The 21,964-nt window shown below is 39.5% G+C and overlaps 1 protein-coding gene across 2 annotated transcripts in view; it reads left to right on the forward strand.

The window, feature by feature from the left end:
• Positions 1 to 590: 590 nt before the first annotated feature.
• Positions 591 to 21,964, forward strand: part of LOC5573381 (mitogen-activated protein kinase kinase kinase 4) — a 29,452-nt gene continuing 8,078 nt past the window's right edge. The window contains exons 1-3 of one of the 2 annotated variants that reach the window (XM_021857307.1): positions 591 to 928; positions 17,917 to 18,099; positions 18,407 to 21,938. In XM_021857307.1, the coding sequence (XP_021712999.1) occupies positions 849 to 928; positions 17,917 to 18,099; positions 18,407 to 21,938 (3,795 nt within the window). In that variant the 5' untranslated portion in view covers positions 591 to 848. The remainder of the gene's footprint in view (positions 929 to 17,916; positions 18,100 to 18,406; positions 21,939 to 21,964) is intronic. The other variant, XM_021857308.1, reaches the window with a different exon arrangement.

Raw genomic sequence — 21,964 nt, forward strand, 5'->3', positions numbered from 1 at the left:
CTCATATTCATTAGCTAATGAAAGTAAAGTTTTATGTAAAAATTGCATTTACCTTATGCGTAAATTTGTCAACTTTTCGAAACAATGATTTCAACGGTTAAGGATGACACTACCGAAGATTCATGTCTTACATAAGTTCTGCAAGCGATATGAACCAGGAAAATGCGGTTCTCACAAAAATGGCATCGTTAAAAACGATCTCATTGTCAAAACTTTCATAGGTACGCTCAATTAGGCAACATAAACGAATTACTGTAAAGAATGTAGAATTCCCTTAGGCAATTGCATACCATTAGGCGCATTTCGTATATGAATTTCGATAAGCAACGTAACGTGCTGTTTGAATACAGCAGGGAAACTACATATCTGCATAAAGTCAGTAGATGCAATTTTAATTCTAGCCCAATTCAGAAAGCCTGCTCGACAAACCTTATTTTCAGTTTAAGTAGCAATTGGATTCCTATCCCTCGAAATACGAATTCCATTTAAATTTTTGACATTCCTTCTTGTGGATCTTCTTCAGTGTCTCTCGCTCTTTCGGCCGACCGCTTATCTGCGCATGTATTCGGCCGTCAGTGGTTTTTGGCAGTGAAAGTGTCAGAAAAATTTCACTCTCCGACCGAGAAGGTCCAATTTTCGTCGTGTTCGGTTCCGCGCCGTGAATTCGATCCAGTTTTGTTTGTTTTCGTTACGTCTCATCTGGTCATTTTTCCATGGTCCAGCAGTCGGTGTTATCGAAATAAAGATCAAACGAATCGGCTTAGCACGCGAGTTTTCCGAAAAACGCGAAATTTCCAATGGTGATTACGACGTCAGACGAATTTTGAAATTCGTGATCAAAGAGAAAAATGGCCGATTCGGACTGGAAGAGCCGTGTGGGGATTGACATCAATTTTAGTTCTGGCGACGAGGAGGACGACGATAGCAGGTAAAGAACAGTGTAGACGTGTACCGACTGCAAAACCGTGTCCGGCTAATTAGGGATTAGGAGAAAAACAAACAAAAAAAAAAAAAATCGGTGAAAAAGTGTCTTCCGTGAGGTACGTGCTACCAAAAAGACTTCTTTCGCGGATTTGACCATGAACTTTTCGGGCGCTACTGAAGTGGCAAGGTTTTCACAGTGACAGCCTGATGCAACATATTGGAAACAACCAGTTTCTTCCTAAATCAGCACATTTTTTTGCGGGCGACAATTTCGAGGCACAGTTTGTACGAGCCATTAGCGCGTATCGAAGGTGTGACGCTGTGTCTTCCCAGTTTCGAGATTACGTTTCACCGAGTGCCTCCATTACCGTTTGCACAGTGATAAGGCTTGGTACAGTGATTGATATCGCGAGTTGGGATGGGGTAGAGTGATCACAAACTACGACGTTCAGTGGTAGGTGGTTTAGTGCGGAATATACGTAATTCGGTCAATTAAAACAGTCACTTTAACGGGGCGGAAACTACAAAAATGTGTTGGTGCATGTATTGATTACCAAGTTTAATGTATTTTAACGGTTGAGATTATTCAACTGACGTTGTTTATAAACATCATAGCTTTGTAGCTTTGGGCAACAATTATCATCTACACTTTTAGGAATCTTGAATGTCCGAGGTAGTCTCGCCTTTTGCCTTCATATTCACATGTGCTCAATGTGCGCTATGTGCTGCTCATCTAAATAAAAAATAATTTTAAACAGAAGATAGTCAGTCAGGCATAGAGTATCATCGTACCTGCCACACGATATACGAATGCGAAAATGGCAACTTTGGCAAAGAAAGCTCTCAGTTAATAACTGTGAAGCTGAGAAGCAGGCTCTGTCCCAGTGAGGACGTAATGCCAAATAGAAGAAGAAGATAGTCAGTCTACAGTACCAAGCACCATTGTCCCCTTGACCACCAGACAGTGTCAGAAGAATCTTATTTTATCCAAACATACGATCGTGTGCGAACACGATGCCAACGCTTCCAAAATTGTCAGGTGATGCTAAAGCATTACAAAAAAAAAAGATAGGAAGCTTTTCGTTACCTACTGCAGGTATGGGCTGTTTCTAGCTGATAATTCATTGATCGGAGGACCAATAGGTCAATGGGTAACCAATGGGTTTTCCTAATAGTGATTTATGCGAAACTGCAAAGGAAGAGTGCTGAACAAAGTGAGTTTTGCAATGAGTTGCATACAACATTTCTTGCAGCTACCGCGAAGACGCCATCAATCGTTTAAGCAACAGCCTTTCAAAAAGTTTAATTCTGTAAAAAAATCTTGTTTCATTATTGTACATAGGTTTTTGCGTTAGAATCAAGATAAAATATTTGATTTTGTAGGTGAAAAATCAAATGTGAAAAATGTTCATTGATGTCGTATAATATGAGCGACTAATATTTGTCGGTATGGGGAGCCATTCGCCGCTAATCTTAAACTTAAGACACTTGTGGGCTAAGGAGTGTATCGAAAAGTAGTCGCAAACTTTCAAAACAGTCTCAAAAATAATGGGTTGAACCTACAAACAATTTTTTGATTAGAAATGCTTTACAATGTATTTGAAAATGATGTTGCGGTGATATTGTTTCAATAAAGTGACATTTTGCATAATAATTTTGCAAATTACTAACAGATGTCGATGAAAATCTTGCAAACCTCTGAAAAAATGATATGTTAATAAATGTGTTAAATTTTAAGAAAAAATGGTTTTTGTTTATGCTAATATATTCTGTGCCACAACTCTCATGACATAGTGTAAAAAATATTTTGAAAAATTCATTAACAAGTATTTGAGAGCAAATACAAAAATCGAAAAAAGTTGATTTTTAAGGACCTCGTTTTTTGATTTTTTCTTTCTACACGTTAATGGTAATATCGAACGATTGTAATGAATAAAAAAATGTTTTTTGATTGGAAAAGTTTCTTTGCATATTTATGAAGTAACGTAAGCAAAAAATGTTACTCTTTATAATTGCCGCTGTATATGACAGAGCTTCAAAAGTTGATTAAACAAAAGTGACTTTCTAAAACCGACCTTGTTCCAATAATTGAGCTTTTTTAGAGCAATAATTTTTTTTTGAATTTATTTTTACGTGCTGTGTGAAGTAAACATATTTTCCGGTAGAATAAGTTTTTCATCCTATTTTGTTTGATACCGTAATTTCGTAATTTCGGGTGAAATTGATCTTTTTTCACTGTTTTCTTGGTGTGCTTTCTAAAATGATATCAATATCATACAACTAAATGCAGGAAAACAAGTACGACGGTGAACCTCATTGGCTCATGTACCGAAATTTTTTAACAAATGTGATGTTAGTGCCAAAAATCTGGTCTTAAATAAAAAATTTCCAAAGGATTTCCCTACCTTGTTGCAGAAAATTGATTTTTTCAACAAAACGAGCAAATTGGTAAGAGTTTTGATAGTAAAATCTGTTTTGGAGATATATTGTAAGCATCCTCACAAACTTTCAGGTTTACACCATGTCCAAATCCTTGTTTAGAACTAGAAGTTTACAGATGATGATCAATTCCACACTTAACTTGATTCTAGAATTTTACATTGATTTCATAGAAATAAACATTCTGTGGCACAAAAAACTACACAATACACAATTAGACATTATTTAAGACAAACAACGTTCATTTACTATAGGTTGCAATGAGCTCGGTGCATTATTAGTAAGAAATAAAATCGCGTGACACGGTGATCAATTTCACCCTACTGATCAATTACACCCGAATTTACGGTATACATTTTGTTCAATACAAATCATCGAATCTGCAGAAGACACTTCAAAAATGTAATTTTGTGCAAGATTTTATTTTCCATGCTTTATAAACCTTGTTGTTTTTATATTAAGACTACATATTATTCAATATTTTTTTAGCTGCTTCAATATTTGATTACATGATGAAGATTTGCGTGAAAAAAGCTTTTAAAAAGATGAACTATGCTCTGAAACGGTATATTTTGAATGTTTGCGACTACTTTTCGATACACTCCTTACGTGGCCATGTGGTTAGCGGCGTCAGTCGTTTAGGCGTATTGTGCCATGATGTGTGGGTTCGATTCCCGCTCCAGTCGGTGAAAACTTTTCGTCAAACGCTACTGGATGTTCCGCGTTGTCCGTTGCCTAATGTTAGTGATCGTTCAGTCTGTGCAGCCTTTGGCTGAAGACGATGTAAATTGTCTATTGATTAAGGGGACACGGGAGACCGCGTTATTTTCCCTATCCTTTGTCTCACTCTAACAATTATCATCAAAACTTTGTGGAAGCAAATCTCGAGTTTTAGTGAACCGATGAAGCTGAAAATTTATTGGGTTGTGCACTACATATATAGAATTATAGTGATACATTTTCGCATCGATATATGGAGTGGTTCTTGGGATTTGCTTCTTGAAATGGATAGGGTGATTATGATGACGTCCCGTGCGGCCTTAAATATTGATGTTGTTGGAAGTAATTTGCGTTCATTAGCTGGTTTTCATATCGACACTGTATGTTTGATTATATGCTGTAAATAGACATTTTTTATATGTCATAATAAAATCATCGATAAACTTATGTTTACCGTCTTAAACACCATGAAATCATTTTTCCCAGAAAACTTATTAATTTAAATGAATTTCACTATAATACAACAAAATTTTGGTATGCATATATATTATGGTAAATTTTGTTCGAACGTTCGTTAAGTTTTTTCGCTTATCTAATGTGGATTCGTATAATTCAATGGATTTTTTTGTTTATTACGTACCTGTGATTACGTACCTTTCCATAGACAACGAAAACATCTCCTAGCTTACATCCTTCTAAACTTTTCACGAAGCCTGACTGGAAGGCTTTGTGCGCTTCGAGAGGCTTAATATTCCGGTTGGGTGCTCCACTTCTGAACGATACTTTTGTGACCAAATGACAAAAAATATTGTCGTAATCGACAGTCAATGGAATAACCTTTTCACTGAAGTCTAATGTGTACGGATTCACGCCGTTGACTTTCTGAATCTTTTCACGATAACGTTCAATATCTTCAGGACACAATCTGCGAACTTTTGCCGAGAACTGGTCGGAATTGTTCCTTAAATTCAACGAATGCATGTTGAAGAATTGAGAAGCTTTCAACTGTCAAAAGAAATTAATAATAATATAATTTTTACTTCAAGGCTTGCTAAGATGTTACCATAAAAACCGTAACCAAGAAACATCATAATCGAATCACCCCCGGATGATTTATAGCTAGCGAAAAAAGCTGGATAGAGGCTTTAAAGAGCCATGTTCATTCGCCTCTTACAAGTCCAATGGATGTAAAATAAGTTGACCAAATAGGATTGGAATATCCAGAGCCATTCGATGATATTGTCTACGATATGGAGGCACATAATTTAGTAGATTCCAATGAAGTAGTGATTATGTCCCCCCCCCCTCTGATTAAATACACCCCGAAATACGATATAAGCAAATCTCACGTAACTTCAAAAGGATCTATGTAACAATGAGAGATTCTTTTCTCTCTCGCTCTATTCCGATTATAACAGAAGCTTTTGGGAAGTTTTTCACTATAGATCGAAAGACGATGTCCTTGGCTAGAGTTTCATACAGAAAAATGCATCAGAAGAACTGGTAATCAACTGATAACATCCCTTAGTGCTATTCATCTGTGACAGCATACAAGCTCAATCGGTCCTTTTCAACGTTGTTGAAAGGGTTTATTGAATATTTTGACGTTGGATAACGTCTTACGGCAACATACTGGGGTACAATTTCGAAAAACGAAAATCGCTCGCGTCACGAAAAGTGGTTAGATTTTGACTGTTAATAACTTACTGACGCCGGGATAGATTTTCATGGCTCTTGCACTAATCGATTGGAAATTTTTCTACGAATCGACTCCAATAATGGAAACTATTGATTTATATAACTAAACTATTGAAAAATGGGTAAATATCGAGCCATGTCTTATTTTCAACAGAAAAGCACATTTTTCTTGCTGTTATAAGGTTTTAAAATTTACATGTACACGGCGAAACACCTGTCAAAGATACACACGCTTGTTCAGATCTACTCAAAAGTGAGCAGAATTCGACTTACTTTGGAACAAAGTGGAACTGCTCAAAAGTGAGTAAAACCATTGTTACTCACTTTAAAGTAACATTGTCAAATGTCAATATTAGAGTATCACATACTCACTTCGTTTGATCTGAAATTTGCGCAAGTGAGTAGATGTTACTCACTTCAAAAATAATATTTTTGAAATAAATTTATAGTTTGATTTATAAAATCAGAAAACTATATACAAAAAGCATAACATCTATTTTATTATCTCGTACATAAATATCTGAATAGTACATGACACTACAAGTAATGAAATTGTTATATTTGTGTCCAAATATTCGCTGCTCTGGAATGGATCCCCATAGGTTATAAATCTGGGGCCTTCCTAAGCCGAGTCCGCGGCTACAAAGGCAAAACCATGCTGAACATGTCTGGTTTCGATTCCCGGTCGGACCATCTTCGAACTTTTCGTAATGCAAATTTCCTTGACTTCCCTGGGCACTATCGCGTACCAACCAGCCACGCGATTTACGAATGTGAAAATGACAACTTTGGCAAAGAAAGCTCTCAGTTAATAACTGTGGAAGTGCTCATAAGAACACTAAGCTGAGAAGCAGGCTTTGTCCCAGTGTGGACGTCATGCCAAAAAGAAGAAGAAGAAGAAGGTTTTAAATATCTTGGGGATTGAGGGAAGTCATGAAGGATGTAGTTTGAAAATATGTTTGACCGAGCCTGTAGCATTTCCGTTATAGACTGTAAAGAATTGATAATTGGTTCAATAAAAAGTACGACGGTAAAACTGTATCTCAACTTTTTTCTTGTGGTTGTTCAATCAAAACAGGAATTAGTCATTTTTACAAACTCCGACCTCGCTCCACTTGATATCAGGATAAATGATCCACATTTTAAAGGAAAAATATAAAAGTGTTGTAAACATACGGTTTTGATTTGTATTTTGTCAACGACGTGATGCTAGTGCTACTATAGGAACACAAATTAAAAATAGTGCTACTATAGGCACATGTGTTCCTTTAGTGGCACAAGCGATAATAAGTACAAACATATGAGTTTTCGTAGTTTTCATATTTTTCTTACAAAACCAAGATAAATAGCTTTCATATGATGTAAAAATAAGATAACGTTATTCAACGTCAACTTGGTGGTTGTATCTTGGAAACAACCTCTTACTTTTTTTCCTGATTCATCTATCATGATCTAAATCATGACAATACTTGATTTGGTTCACATAATTTATCCCACATATTCTCATGAAATTTGAGCGTTTACTCGTGGACACCGCTGCAGCGCCGTCGGACCGTAATAACATCATAGTACTCAGCTTTGTATGGCATTTCTAACATCATCGATGAGATGGGGGAACACTTCTCAAATTCTCGAGTACGGAAATTGGAAAATGTATTAAAATTGCAACAGATTTTAAATACTGTTCACTAAACTATTTTTTGACTAGTTGTAATAAGCATTTATTGATCTGAAATTTTTCTACATGTTTGTTTCAATAATGAAATCCATTGGAAATGTCACATTATATAAGGCAGAGCATTCATATTAACGCTTGTATTGGGTTTCGAATTCCGATTTCCAGAACTTTTACGCACATTGATCAGAAATATATAAAGTTTGCTTGAAGGCAAGACATTCGTGTTTTTTTCATTTATTGTAAACTATTGAAATAATGTTTTATTATCCATCCGAACGCGTCCATGAATTTTCAAAGATATGTAAATGCTTAACCAGACATCAACTTCATATACCTTATGTCCCAGATTGGTCGATCAGAAGAAGGCGAAGAATACGAAAGGGAGGAACATCGTTTGCTATTCAAATTGTGTAAAGCATACTACTTTCGACTGATTCGGTTCATTTCATTCAAACTTTCGAGCTAGTAAGAGCTTCTCGTGATAATCGCAGTCGAGATACAATCCCGTTAGGCACCACTACAAGAAGCCTCATGATCGGCTGATCCGAAAAGTTGCCAATCTTCGGGTATGTGAATTCGCTCAAGATTGAGCTACGTTTCCAGATTTCGACTTAATCCCTGTGGTTGTCATATAGCCTATTTCCCAGATCAGAAGCGAAGGAATAGGCTAAATAGGAAATAAGCTATATGAAATTGATGTATTGGCAAGGGATTACAAGATGAGCATTATGCTGTTATTGCATACCGACGGCACTGCAGCAGCGCCCTCGGAAACATCCTCAAATTATCGTATTGTCGATTATTCGTAATAAATCAGATATTGTATGATGCTACAAGATGAATTAAGAGATTATAGCCAAAATGTGGTAAACACATTAGAAAAATATTACACAAATAACTCTTTAGTACACATTTGTTGGCTCTGAAAAGGGCCGATTGAATTGTTGAATTCGAGTAACATGTACACATTTCTTCATCACGGCGCTCTATAAAAGTTGGTCGGGTTTTGCTTAGGAATTGCCTTCTTTTTTGCCTCCTTCTTCTCGGATGCCAGCCACAATCACAGTTTGAAACTGCTATGGCGGCCACAACCATCTCATTCTCCTGTGGACTGCTTCCTCTTCTTCTTCTTGGCGGCAGCGAAACAAGACAAACGGGAGGGTACTTCGCTATCGATGTCTGTGCCTGAGAAGCACGCCCGGTCAGCGCAAGCCGATCTGTTGCCTGCTGAGATGCGATCCAAGCGGAGAGTGAAAAGCAAATGACGTAAACTTTTCTCTAGCACCCCTATTTATAGATTCGCTTTTATGCCTTGACTTTGGATTGAGGGGCTAATCAAAAAATGCTACCGCACTGTTGTAAGAGTCTGACCCAGAATGGGTTACATGCATGCCCTAATTCGCTACTCGCTACATAGTAACGCACTTGCGCTAGTGTCTATGCACGAAAAATCGCTAACAGGTAATGCGAAAAATATTTGTATGGCTAAATGCATTTATCGAATTATTTCTTTAAATTGGGAACTATTTTCGAAAAAATATTTGGTTCCGGTTGTGCGTAATGATTATGGCTATCACGCCTGCCAAATACTTTTTCGATTAAATCTTCCATTCAGAAGATATTTGAAGTTAGATGCCTTACCCCATACAAAATTTAATGAGAAATCTTCTGCTGATCAACTGTGGACATGTGCTAAGCAGGTAATCCATTGATCGAAGTTGTGTCCGCACTTGCCCTTGTGTCTATGCACGAAAAATCGCTAAAAGGTAACACAAAAAATATTTGTATGGCGAAATGCATCTAACATATTATTTCTCAAAATTGGGAACTATTAACGAAAATATTTGGTACCGATTGTGACAGACATTACCCTCCCCATTTTTTTGGCTATGTGAAAGGCGACGTGGTGAAAAATTGAATGGTCGCTTATCTGACAAATTGTTACTCATTGTATATTTAAAATCTGGTACAGATGGTCTCAACTTAATGTTATCACTATGTTCAATTAAAAGAGATTTGATTGTCAATAATGTTCCGTTGTCACCGATATCTAATTTTTCTGCATCAGTTTTCAAAAATGTGTCAGTGCTTACCTCAAAATTGTTATTTTCAAACAGTGGACTATCCTCAGCATTTGCTACCAATTTTGAAGAGTCTTCTGTAATTGTTTGATTGTTAATCGCAAATTATAACGATCGACCGTCATTTTCAACTATCAAGTTGTTGCGCTTAACGAAATCTACAGAAAAATGCACATCGGGCGCTTCGTGGAGTCTGACACTATCTTGAACTGCAAATCATAAATATAGTTATCAATTAAAATTTCCAAATTAAAAACACCTAAAATATTAAGTTTTGAATTGTTTAAACCTGCATAAGAATTTTGAATAGAGGGATGATATTGAATTTTATCCGAAATAAGACTGCTTTTGATCAAACACATAGGACTTCCTATATCAAATAGAGCTTGTGATTAGTGTTGTAAAAACCTAAATTTCTCATAGTTGTCAATCACGCAACTCAGCAGTCAAAAAATCGTGGATGAGTTGGCTCACCTTTTTGACTCATTTCCCGTATTTCCACAGTTTACTCACACACGGCAATAATTTCTTGTTAGTCTGGTAAAATTACTGTAATCCAGTCGGGTTTCACGAGTTTTTGACGGGTTTTGCGACTGAATCATTTTTTACGGTTTGAGTTGATTGAGTGATTTTGCATTAAAATCTCAAGCGTGAGATTTGCGAAGCAGATCTCTAATGAGTATGCTCTCAAGAGAGAGCGTATTGATTGAGAATTGAGTGTGAGTCTATCAACACTGCTTGTGAGTTGCTATCCGTCTCTCATCCAGACAACACGTACCTATTCGTTTGCATATCGATTCTTTTGTGGTTATTTTGTTTCTGCAATCATGCCGGTGGCAAGAAAAAACTGCATTGTGTTGGACACATCGGTTCTACCAAAGCGGCCTAGCATCGCCGATATAAAGCAATTTTTAGATTGCGAGTTAAAACTGGATATGACGGTGGTGAAAAGCATCCAAATGCACAACGTGAAGCACGTAGTCTATTTGGCAATGCATAGTGAGGATGTAGCTGCCAAAATCGCTTCAAATCACCACTTGAAGCATTTCATGAGTTGCGAGGGGAAGCGGCTCACTATTCCATTGCCGATTTACATTGATAGCTGCGCTGTTGATGTCCGTCTGCACGATCTCCCGGAGGAGATCGAAAATCACCTCATCGTAAGCCATATGCAACAGTATGGTGAAGTGGATCTCTATACGAAACGACGTCTGGAGAAGCTACTTCCCGGGCCTCAGCAACGGTGTGCGTGTAGTACGTATGAAACTAACTGTACCAATCCCGTCGTACATCACTGTTTGCGAAGAAACGACACATGTGTCTTATTTTTCGCAAACTCGCACCTGTCGAAACTGTGGTGCTAAAGATCATCCAAAACTGCGGTGTTCTGAAGCGGCAGCATCTATTACCAACAAACAGCAGCCAAACAAATTGAACAATCGTCAAAATCAGCCACCGCTTGCCGAAAAACAATGGCCATCGCTCTCCAAGCCGGAGGCCGTAGGCAAAAGCAATTCGAAACAAATCAGCAATAAACAGGAGCCAAAACGACAGAGATCAACCGATTCGGATACAACAAGCATCAACGCATCGAAACGTGTCGCGCCACCTATCTCCGTCTCCAGCGAAAGTGATAGCAACGAAGACGATGCGACGTGGTTCATACTCGCATATCGATGACCCTATTCTACGACAGCAATACATCGATGAGGAAAATCAAAGGATAGAGGAGCTATATAGGCAGGGATACACAATTTAATTTTTATTTTATTAAATTGATTCGATAATTCGGCTCCGTAATGCCTAGTGCGCTTGAGCCTTCCAAATAAAGAAATAGAATAAAAAAAAAACACTGCTTGTGATTTAACTAAACGATGATCAAGTCTGACTAATATATCAAAATAAACCTGTTCTATGCTAATCCTACCATGATTTTATATCTTTTCTCGAGCCTTGTGACAGCATTTTTCTTTAATTTGGATTGCTCTATCCAGTGCCCGTACATCGTTACATTTTTCTTGAGCTAAGCGATCGTTTTCTTCCTTCCCAGAAACAGATGTTAGTGCACAGCCTTGGGTCAAAATTCGACTACACGTTCTTGCAATATGACCTCGTTGACCACAATTGAAACAGTACCTTGAGTTTCTTGCACGATCTTGATATTCATTTGAAAAGTTGTCTCTCGTCATAAGGCGCATTTTTGCTTGATTTTCCAACAATGTCTCCACAGCATCATAGTTCGTAGTACATAAAGCCAATCTCAAATTTGAATCTTGAATATCGTTGATAACTTACATGATTACCGCAGCTTCACTTATATCAACCATTTTTGCTTGAGAAACAATGTCGTATACAAAATGTTCATATGTTTCAATTGATCTCTTCATCCGATTCAATAGCGCATCATGGACTTCTACTTCATCAATTCTCGCTGGAAATGCTCGAGTCAGTCTTAACTAGAAGTCATTCCACCCGATAATAGATTCTTCGACGCCATCATACCAAATTTGCGGCACCTTTCCCAAACACATACTTGCGTAATGTACAATTGTCCTTTCATCCCAGTCGTAAGTGATTTTCAAGCTTCAGGGGCCTATTTTGTAAATCGAGCAGTTTCATGTGACTCGTCTGTATTCATTGTCGATCAAAGCAAGCATGCATATTTCAGATGTCACCCGTCGACTCCCATAGTAATCCAGTCACATAGAGTGACAACTGTCGAAAAACTCGAGTGACAGAGCTGAGTCGAGCAAATTTTTCGGTCGACAGTGACTCCAGTCGAGTCATTTTGATCGACTCGACTTATAAAATAGGCCCCTCAATCTTCTTTAACCATTTTGGCACCGTTATATTCTCCGGAACAAACGTAGGAATCGGCCCTCGGATATCTTCAGGTCGCAAAATCATCCTTCTGCTACGAGTCTCCGTGTTGCGTCCGAATTGATCACATTCAAAATTCATATTGTAATCTTTTATCGTCCGTTGCTCAGTATGCCCTTCTATTGAAATGAAAAATCGGATTGAGTTCCACTTCTAAATTGTAGCAGTTATTGAAAGAAGCTTCTTTATTACGTCTGGTTTATTGGACGGCTCGATCAGTAATGTACAATTATGTGTCAATCTGAACCTATGCTAACTTGATCTGTTATAACCCTACGCCTACTTCATATATCTAACTGCTACAGTTGTGAGCTTCCCGGGAAAGCTGTACTCGTTCATGATTTTCCATCAGAGTTGGGAAAAAATCTGAATTTCATTCTACAGTAGGCAACCAAAGCCAATCGCAGTCAGCGAAGCCAGTGAAACTCACGCCTATCGTTGCTGTAGGTAAAGAGCCTTGAAAATTGCAAAACACCCGTTGCTAAGGGCAACTCAAATTTACTGTAGAAAAATGTTCTATTTCCCGCTGCATTTCCCCCCTTCAATGACACTAACGATTTAGAAAATTCATGCACTCAACATAAGCTACTTGATGAGATTCACGTTTTTGAACTACTGTACTGGAAAGGGCCGCGTGATTTTCGCGAAATTCAAGCCTACTACCGTAAATTCGGGTGAAATTGATCACTGTGTCACTCGATTTTATTTCTTCCTAATGGAGCACAAATATCAATGTAACCTGCAGTGAATGAACGTTGTTTGTCGTAACTATTGTTGAATTGTGCGTTGTTAAGTTTTTTGCGTTAAGGAATGTTTATTTCTATGAAAATAATGTAAAATTCCAAAATCATGTGCGGTACAGTACTGACAAACATTCATAAACTTCTAGTTCTAAACTAGGATTTGAACATGGTATAAACCTGAAAGTTTGTGAGGATGCTTGAGATATATCCCCAAACCAGATTTCATAACTAAAACTCGTACCAATATGGTCATTCGGTGGAAATATTTGAATTTCTGTTAGATATCAAGAAATTCCTTAAGAACTTGCATACATTTAGGCGTTTTTCGCGTAATTCTTGAAATTTAACTATTCATTATTTGTATAATTATTGTTTTGGTTAGAATTTAGCAAGCATATTCGGATTCAGGGACCTCAAATTTATTATATAGAGTTGGTTTAAAAACTAACAATAATCGCGTTGACAAGTGATCAATTTCACCCCGAAATGAGATTCTCCGATTTTTATTTTAAAAATATTTCTTGGCACTAAAACTACATTTGTTAGAAAGTTTCGGTACATGAGTCAATGAGACTCACCTTCGTACTTGTTTACCTGCATTCAATTGTTTGGCATTGTCAACGTAATAGAAAACGGACAAGAAAAACCGTGAAAAATGTTCAATTTCACCCGAAATTACGGTACTATTACCATTCCCAGCACTGTTTTCCATAGCTTTTCCCCGTCGATGCTATCATAAGCTGCTTTAAAATCGATGAACCGGTGATGCGTTGGGACTTGGTATTCACGGCATTTCTGGAGGATTTGTCGCACGGAATAGCTCTGGTCCGTTGACGAGCGGCTGTCGATGAAACCTGCTTGATAACTTCCCACGAACTCGTTTGCTATAGGTGATAGACTACGGAAAAGAATCTGGGACAGCACTTTGTAAGCGGCCTTGTTGTTTTTGAGCTGTTGAATGACATTCTTAACCTCCCCCATCGTGGGAGCTGGTTGGTTTCCGCTGTCCGCTGTGCTGACGTAGCAATCGCCTTCGCTGTCCTGACCTACTGTGCCTGTGTTCTCTGCGCCATTCAGGTTTTCATCGTAGTGCTGCTTCCACCTTTCGATCACCTCGCGTCTGTTCGTCAAGATGCTCCCGTCCTTATCCCACATTTCATCTCGCGGCATGAAGCCTTTGCGGTATGTGTTGAGCGTCTGATAGAAATTGCGCGTTTCTTGAAAACGGTACAGCAACTCCATCTCTTGGCATTCCACCTCTTCCAGGCGGCGTTTTTTTGTCCCGAAATAGGCGGGTTTGCTGTTTCCGCTTCAGTCTGTATCGTTCAACGTTTTGTCGCGTACCGAATTGCAGCAAGCGTTGCAGCAAGCGTTGCAGCATTGCATTCTTCTCCTCTAAAACCTCCTGGCACTCTTCGTCGAACCAATCGTTTCTTGAGCTCCGTTCTACATATCCGAGAATGCTTTTGGCAGCGTCGTTAATGGCTGCTTTGACTGTCCTCCAGTAGTCCTCAAGAGGGGCTTTATCGAGCTCGCCTTCATCCAGCAACACTGCTTCAAGATACTGCGCGTACGCATTGACGCCATCTGGTTGTTTCAGTCGCGCTAGATTGTACCGCGACGAGCGTCGGTACCGTACATCGTTGATGACGGATAGTTTTGGGCGCAGTTTCATCATCACCAGGTAGTGGTCGGAGTCAATGTTAGCGCCACGATAGGTTCTGATGTCGGTTATGTCGGAGAAGTGCCGTCCATCGATCAAAACGTGATCGATTTGCGATTCTGTCTGCTGAGGTGATCTCCAGAGGTACCGATACGGGAGGCTGTGCTGGAAATAGGTGCTACGAATGCCCATATTCTTGGAGGTGGCAAAATCTATCAGTCGTAGGCCGTTATCATTCGTCAGCGGGTGGGCGCTGAACTTTCCTATCCTCGGTCTGAACTTCTCCTCCTGGCCAACCTGAGGGTTCATATCTCCTATGATGATTTTGACGTCGTGGCTTGGGCAGCGGTCGTACTCGCGTTCGAGCTGCGCGTAAAATGCGCCCTTGTCATCATCAGTGCTTTCGGAGTGTGGGCTATGTACGTTGATTATGCTGAAGTTAAATAATCGGCCTTTGACTCTTAACTTGCACATTAGACTGATGCAAATTTTGAAGTTTTTGCTCCCCTATGCTTAAACGATGTCAATTATGATAAAAATCATTCTCCCAAAATTTGAAGTGATTTGAAAGAAATTTGGTTGTGCACACGCCATTTGAAGTTTATATGGAAATTACTATGGAACTAGTCCTCTAACTGCTCGTAATAATAATCTAACGAAAAGTGAACATACTCTTCTCATGTGAATTCTTCCCAGCTACAACTTTGCCGAAGACCCCATTTTGATTGGACGCAAGGATAATTTGTTATCATTGATAACAAAGTCTCAATCATGCTGAGATGATCATTCACTTTCAGAGCAACACTGCATTTTTGCTGTAGAACATAGTAGCCTGGATTACTTTGATCTATTCTACCCGCCAGGAGCACCACTGTTGCCTGCCGAGCAGTTGGTTAAGCATGCAAAATGCAAACCCACTTTATGATTATGAATAGCAATTCATCCTGACATCCAATCGAAATGTGGTCTTCTGCAAAGTTGTAGCTGAAAGGATTTCACATGAGTAGAGTTTGTTCACTTTTCCATAAAATATTATGACGCCGAGATAGAGGGCTGAACACATAACGTTGGTGTTTTCCATAATAATCTCCATATAAACTTTAAATGGCGTGTGCACAGTCAAATTTCTTCCGAATCACTTCAAACTTTGGGAGGATGCTATTTACCATATGGTCACCTGGGTATAGACCCGCCTTGTTCTCTACGAGGTAAACTTTTTGCAGGTAAACTAGTCGTATACCTGTATAGAAAACTTTTCTTGTAGCTTTTGTCTTCAATATTAGATTTCTTATAGGTTTCTTTTATCAAAAGGTTTCAACACTATTGAGAGAATTTTTCTTCAGTTACGTACAATAAAAAATATGACACTATCAAGACTTTAGATCACAACACTGGATCGCGTCTAACTTTCTAATAGATGCTATAATAGTTATGAATAATTAAATAAAATATCATGAAAACAACTTGTTAACCTCATGTGGTACCCTTAACAAAAAATTCAGCAACAAACTGCGGTCCTAAAAAAATTAACAATGAAAAAAAATTTTTTTTTTTCACTAAGTGTCAAATTTGTGAAATATTTGAAATGTCATAACTTTTTTGTTTATTGGCTTACCATCACCAAATTTTTATGCTAGATAGCTAATATAATGGACCGTTTTCCCTCAAAAAATTACGTTGGTATTCCGATAGGGTTTTGAGATATTTGAGTTTTTGTGTCAAAAATTATGTTTTTTAATGCAAAAAAAAATTTTTTGTACTGTGTGTATTTTTTTTGGAATCTTTATTTAGTTGTCTAATTTTGTTTCTTTAGTTGTCTAACAATCGAACGAACCGTTTTTGCTGTGCAGCTTTTTGAATATTTTTGAACCATTTTCACATACACCCTTTTGAAAAGTTAGTGACTCAACTTGAAGATTTGATATCGGAAAATGACGATTTAGATGGAACTGAAAAACTGTGCAAAGTTTCAGATATTTTTGAAATGGTCAATCAGAATCTACTTGCATGCCTCCGTGGAATCCCTCCATAATAAAAATCGTTTGAGCATAGGGGAGCCAAAATTTCAAAATTTGCATCACTCTATTGCATAATGCACATTCGTTCATTGATCGACCCGGGTGGTGACCCGATTACGCGCCTTTGCATATCACCCATCACTATGGAAGCTGATTCCAGCTAACGTGTGTTGTCGCAGATCTGGTAGATGGTTTGATTACCTCCAATTGTTCGCACCATTGCTCCTGTCCAGCATACCTCCTGCAGCGCTACGATACCGAAACCGCGGGTCTTCAGTATATCAGAGAGTATGCGAGTACTTCCTATGAAGTTGAGAGATTTGCAGTTCCACGTACCCAGTTTCCAATCGCTAGTCCATTTCCGTCGCTATGGTCTTTACTGATTGTTCCGGTCCGTATTCCCTTGTGACGTTCTTGTGATGATGTGTTTTAACGATTGGCTTGCAGGGCCTGACACCAACCCTCTAGATTTCCGGAGGACTATACCCCCTAAATGTTCGGAGGATCATTGTGCGCAGCTTAGCTTAGAGTCCTTCTCTGGCACTCGGACGATATCATCCAGAGCGATGATATTATGTCATCATCAACTTATATTTAATCATAGCCACTTGAGTGGACTAAATTTAAATCCCATGTCAAAATTTTCTTATACTAATACTCAATAATGGATTGTTAACCATATTGTCTCAATAGTCATTATATCCTGAAACTTTGGTGAATGCTTCCGATCTCTTCCCAACCCGCCTGTTGGGTTTGATCGATTGTTTTCCTGTTGTCTTTTTCACACCTTATTGCTCCCCGGTGGAGCGAGATAGCAGCCTATAAGTTCTGATTTTCATTTTGGGGGGATTCACCACTTTACCAGTGTGTTGGCCATTTCGATGTCTGATAAGATAAGACTTCCAAGTTTTGCCCGCTTGACCGTGCGAAAAGATATTTTCCCCTACTGGTAGTACACGAATCTAGCCGTGAAGTTGGTTTTCCGCGTGATTCCACGATTTTACGGTATTTTACATTTTCTTTTTTCTTGGTAATAACTCTCTGGTTGATTAGACAATCTTTCTGTTTACAGCAGCACCGTGGTAATTCCATCTTTTGACGATACGGATTTTGTTGGCGGCTCCAACTCGCTAGAATTCGAAGAGACTCTCCGAGCATCATCGGTAGACGACGTACTCAGTCAGTACGAACAGTATGGTAGTACGCCACCAAGGACGAGAATAAAGAATAAAAGCAGAAGTTCCAGACAAAGAATGTGAGTATTACGGCGTCTTCTAAGTTAAACTGAATTATTTTTTATATGGCAGACCGCATCGTGGCTAGTCGCCATGTTGGATTTTGATCGGTAGCCAGCGGGTTCGCGCGGTCTTCCGTCTCTTTTTTGTGTAAGTCCGATAAGATTGTACCACGCATAGAAGACTGGAGGTATTTTGCCCAACCATCTGACTCGTGGACAGCAAAAAAATGCACTTCAGATAAGATAACTGGGTGCCCCATGAACAAGGTGTAAATATTTTTGTTGGTGTACTCTTTGCTGAGCTATTTTCTCTTCTTCTTTACAGGGAGGGTGCCGTAAAGATGAGAACCGGAGGACGACTAGCGCGGCCACGTGCTGATCGACGGAATACCGTCGATTGTGCAATTCTGAACCAGTTAATAATGGAACCGAATGGGGAAGAGAAAGCACGCAGTGACAAGAGATCAACTCAATTACTACGTGACTCGGAGCGTGAGATAAAAATGGCAGCTGCAGTAAATACAGTATTTACAAGAAATTCGGTTAATTTTGGCCCGACAGTTGGTTCGATTGAGGAACGAGCAGAAAGTATGCCAATTACGAATGTTACTACAGGAATATCTCCGGCTGTGGTTCCAGCGTTGATAGAATCGTGTAATCGTTTTATGAGCGTCAAGTCACGACCCATAGGCTGCAGAACGTCTGCTCCACCGTCTGCCTTTGCCAACTTCAGAGATTGTTCGATGAATTCTGCAACAACAGATATACCTCAGAATCGGATTACATTCCATGATACTTTTTCCAATCTGATTAAACTCGGCAGCATCGACAAGGATCGGACTAGTAGAAACGTAATCTCAACAGAAGAAAGGCTCTGGCAGACGCATGCCAACGATTTAATATGGCTAGAGCTACAAGCGTGGCACGCTGATCGAACCGTTGAACAGCAGGACAAAATTCTTTGTCAAGCTAGAAATGAGATAGATGCGTTATTAGAAGAAATTATGAACTTCCGTTTTCAGCGCCATCTTGCCAGAATGAACAGTGATTTAAGCTTAGCCGATAGTGGATTTGGATCTGATGCAACAGCTTCAACGGCTAATGTGGATTCTGCTCCCAAATTTTGCTTCGGATGTTTGTCAATGTATTGTAAAGATTGTTTAGAAATTCAAACAATCGCGCTCAAACAAGTTGAGGACCTGTTGTTGCGGTTAGAGTCCAAAGAAAGTCTGTTCCCTTCGTCCAAAGCTATGGGGGTGTCTTTTCCCATTTACCAAAGCGAAGAATTCGTTGGGAGAGTTAAAGCGATGTGCTTGTGGTATAACATGACCAAGCAACACAGACTAACTTTACTTATTTTGGGCAAGCTGTTAGCTCGACTTCAAGGCAACAGAAAGTCATACCACTGGCCTATAATGGAGACTGATAGTTCAACCAGCTCCTCTATTCAAGAGGAGAACGGTGATACAGGTGATAATGGACATCCTGAGCCAGGTTGTTCCACGTCTGGTAGCTGTAATACCAGACGAGTTCAGTTTATCGACGAGGGTAGTGCCTCGGAAAGTGCAAACAGCGATGAGTCAGGCCGTGAATACTCAGACATCGAAGATTTATCCATCAGGCGACATTTCTCCTTCACTGGGGAAACAGAGATGAGTCAATACATGAATTCGTTGAACTTCTACAGCGTAAATTCTATAACGGAAGTTACCTCACATACTGCAAACAATTCAACGTCTCTGTATCGAAAGTATATTGAGAATGTGTTGAAAACCAGAGGATTAGGCAAGTCTCTCACATTTCTGCACCGTTTACATAATGTTGTGTTGCGAAAAGCTCAGCTGACACTGGAGAAACCGGGTACACAAGAGCACGAAGACGATTATTTGTTCGTCGAAGAGGACATACCATGTATCGAACCACCCCTTGAAAAGGTCCAAGAGATTGAACTGCGCCGTTACGGAGCTTGGAGCGATGAGGCTAAAAAATTGAATCTGCCTTCGTATGTTTCGGCCTTCATCTTTTTATCACTTATCCCATTAGAAGTGATTCAAGAGTTCCTCAAGATGCGGTTGGAAACAAAACCAATGCAACCGAATCCGCTAAGTCTTGAACAACACATCAAAGAGCTCAAGGAAGGTCTTACTTTGGCCATGATTCATCGCGATCGTTTTCAAAAGCACATCAATACAGCGCTTTATGAGCGGGAGTCAGAGTTGGAGAGATATATGACTGTTTTGGAAACATTCGACGGTACAGTCAAGAATATCTTTGAGCTGTACTTGGAATTTGCTGAGCAGTGGATATTAGTGGCCACACCAGAATGCCACCAAAAATCAGCATTGGACGAAGAATGGCGTTTTACGAAGCTTGTTTGTCCAATGATTCCTGGACAACATGCTGCCGCTGCCAAACGGTTTTGTAATATTGTAGAGAAAGTCCTAGAAAATACGGGTAGGAAAATGTATTCACGCTTGCGTGATTTGGAAGACCAGATCAAATTGATCGACAAAAGTGATAGGGATAAAGGGGATAGGAAATTGCAGTTTTTGGCGTTATGCCGTGAAACTCAAGATGTGTTCACATTTGCGCGTGAGAAAACTATGAAAACGATGGCTTTTACGAAAGGACTGTTTCGTGATCTGGAAAATGTTGACTTCCATCGAGACCATTGTTATGAGTGTGATGAGGATTCTTACGATGGTGTTGTGTTGAGGAATTCCGCAACGCATAGAAAGAGCCCAGTGTGCCAAGAAGTAGTGGATAGTTTACGATTGCTGAAGAAAAATGCCTTACTGTTTAGAAACAAGCTAACAACTGTGATCGAGAATTTACAGAACGAGTGTCATGTTCGTAATATGGCCGATATGGATGAAAATGACCGTATTGCTGTGCTATCCAGAACACGTGAAATTTTGCACCAAGGGTACAAATTTGGTTTCGAGTACCACAAGGATCTGGCTAGGCTCTACGAAGCGAGAGCAGAAAACTGTCGAGATCTAGAAAGTGAACTCAAGTTATCTACTGCAATCGTTCACTTTGCTAAGCTATGGATGAAGTTTGTGATGGAGCGTTGTGAGCGTGGACGTGGACTACGGCCTCGATGGGCCAATCAGGGTTTAGAGTTCTTGATCTCTGCTTGTGACCCGCAGTGTACCAGCCACCTAAGTAATGCAGAGTTTGAAGATCTCAAATCTAAGATGGATGCATGCATTTCGCATGTAATAGGCAGCATTCGGGAACCAGAGCGAATACGTCGATCACCCCGCTCGAGGAAAAGCTCTCCGTCCCCTTCGCCAACCCAGGGACGGTCTTCAATTCCGAATCTTACATCGACTAAACCGTTCCAAAATCAGCTCAGTCTACGAGAGGACTCAGTGATGCTGCGACCACACAATCTGATAGATACGGGGGACATTTACAGAAAGCAAACGTCATACGAAGGCGTACAAGATATAAAGATTCGTGTACCGACTGGCTCTTTGATCGGTACGAAACCCTTACGTCAGCTGCGAGTACGTGACGCTATCAATAAACTCGATAACACGCTAGATGAAAAGTTACGTTACGGCAATTTGATTGGAAGCGTCAAGGAGATAAGTTACTGTGATAAGGTGTTGAACCGAGCTCGTAGTGTGAACTTCAGCTGGCATCGTGGCATTAAAATAGGTCAGGGACGTTTCGGTAAAGTGTATACTGCAGTGAATAATTCGACGGGTGAATTGATGGCCATGAAAGAGATCGCCATCCAACCAGGAGAGACTAGCGCTATCCGAAAGGTTGCTGAAGAACTTAAAATATTCGAAGGAATAAATCATAGAAACCTAGTCAAGTACTACGGAGTAGAAGTCCATAGGGTTAGTACTGAATATTTGGGAAGTGG

This window comes from Aedes aegypti, chromosome 1 (assembly GCF_002204515.2).
Source record: "Aedes aegypti strain LVP_AGWG chromosome 1, AaegL5.0 Primary Assembly, whole genome shotgun sequence".
Classification (NCBI taxonomy): Eukaryota; Metazoa; Arthropoda; class Insecta; order Diptera; family Culicidae; genus Aedes; species Aedes aegypti.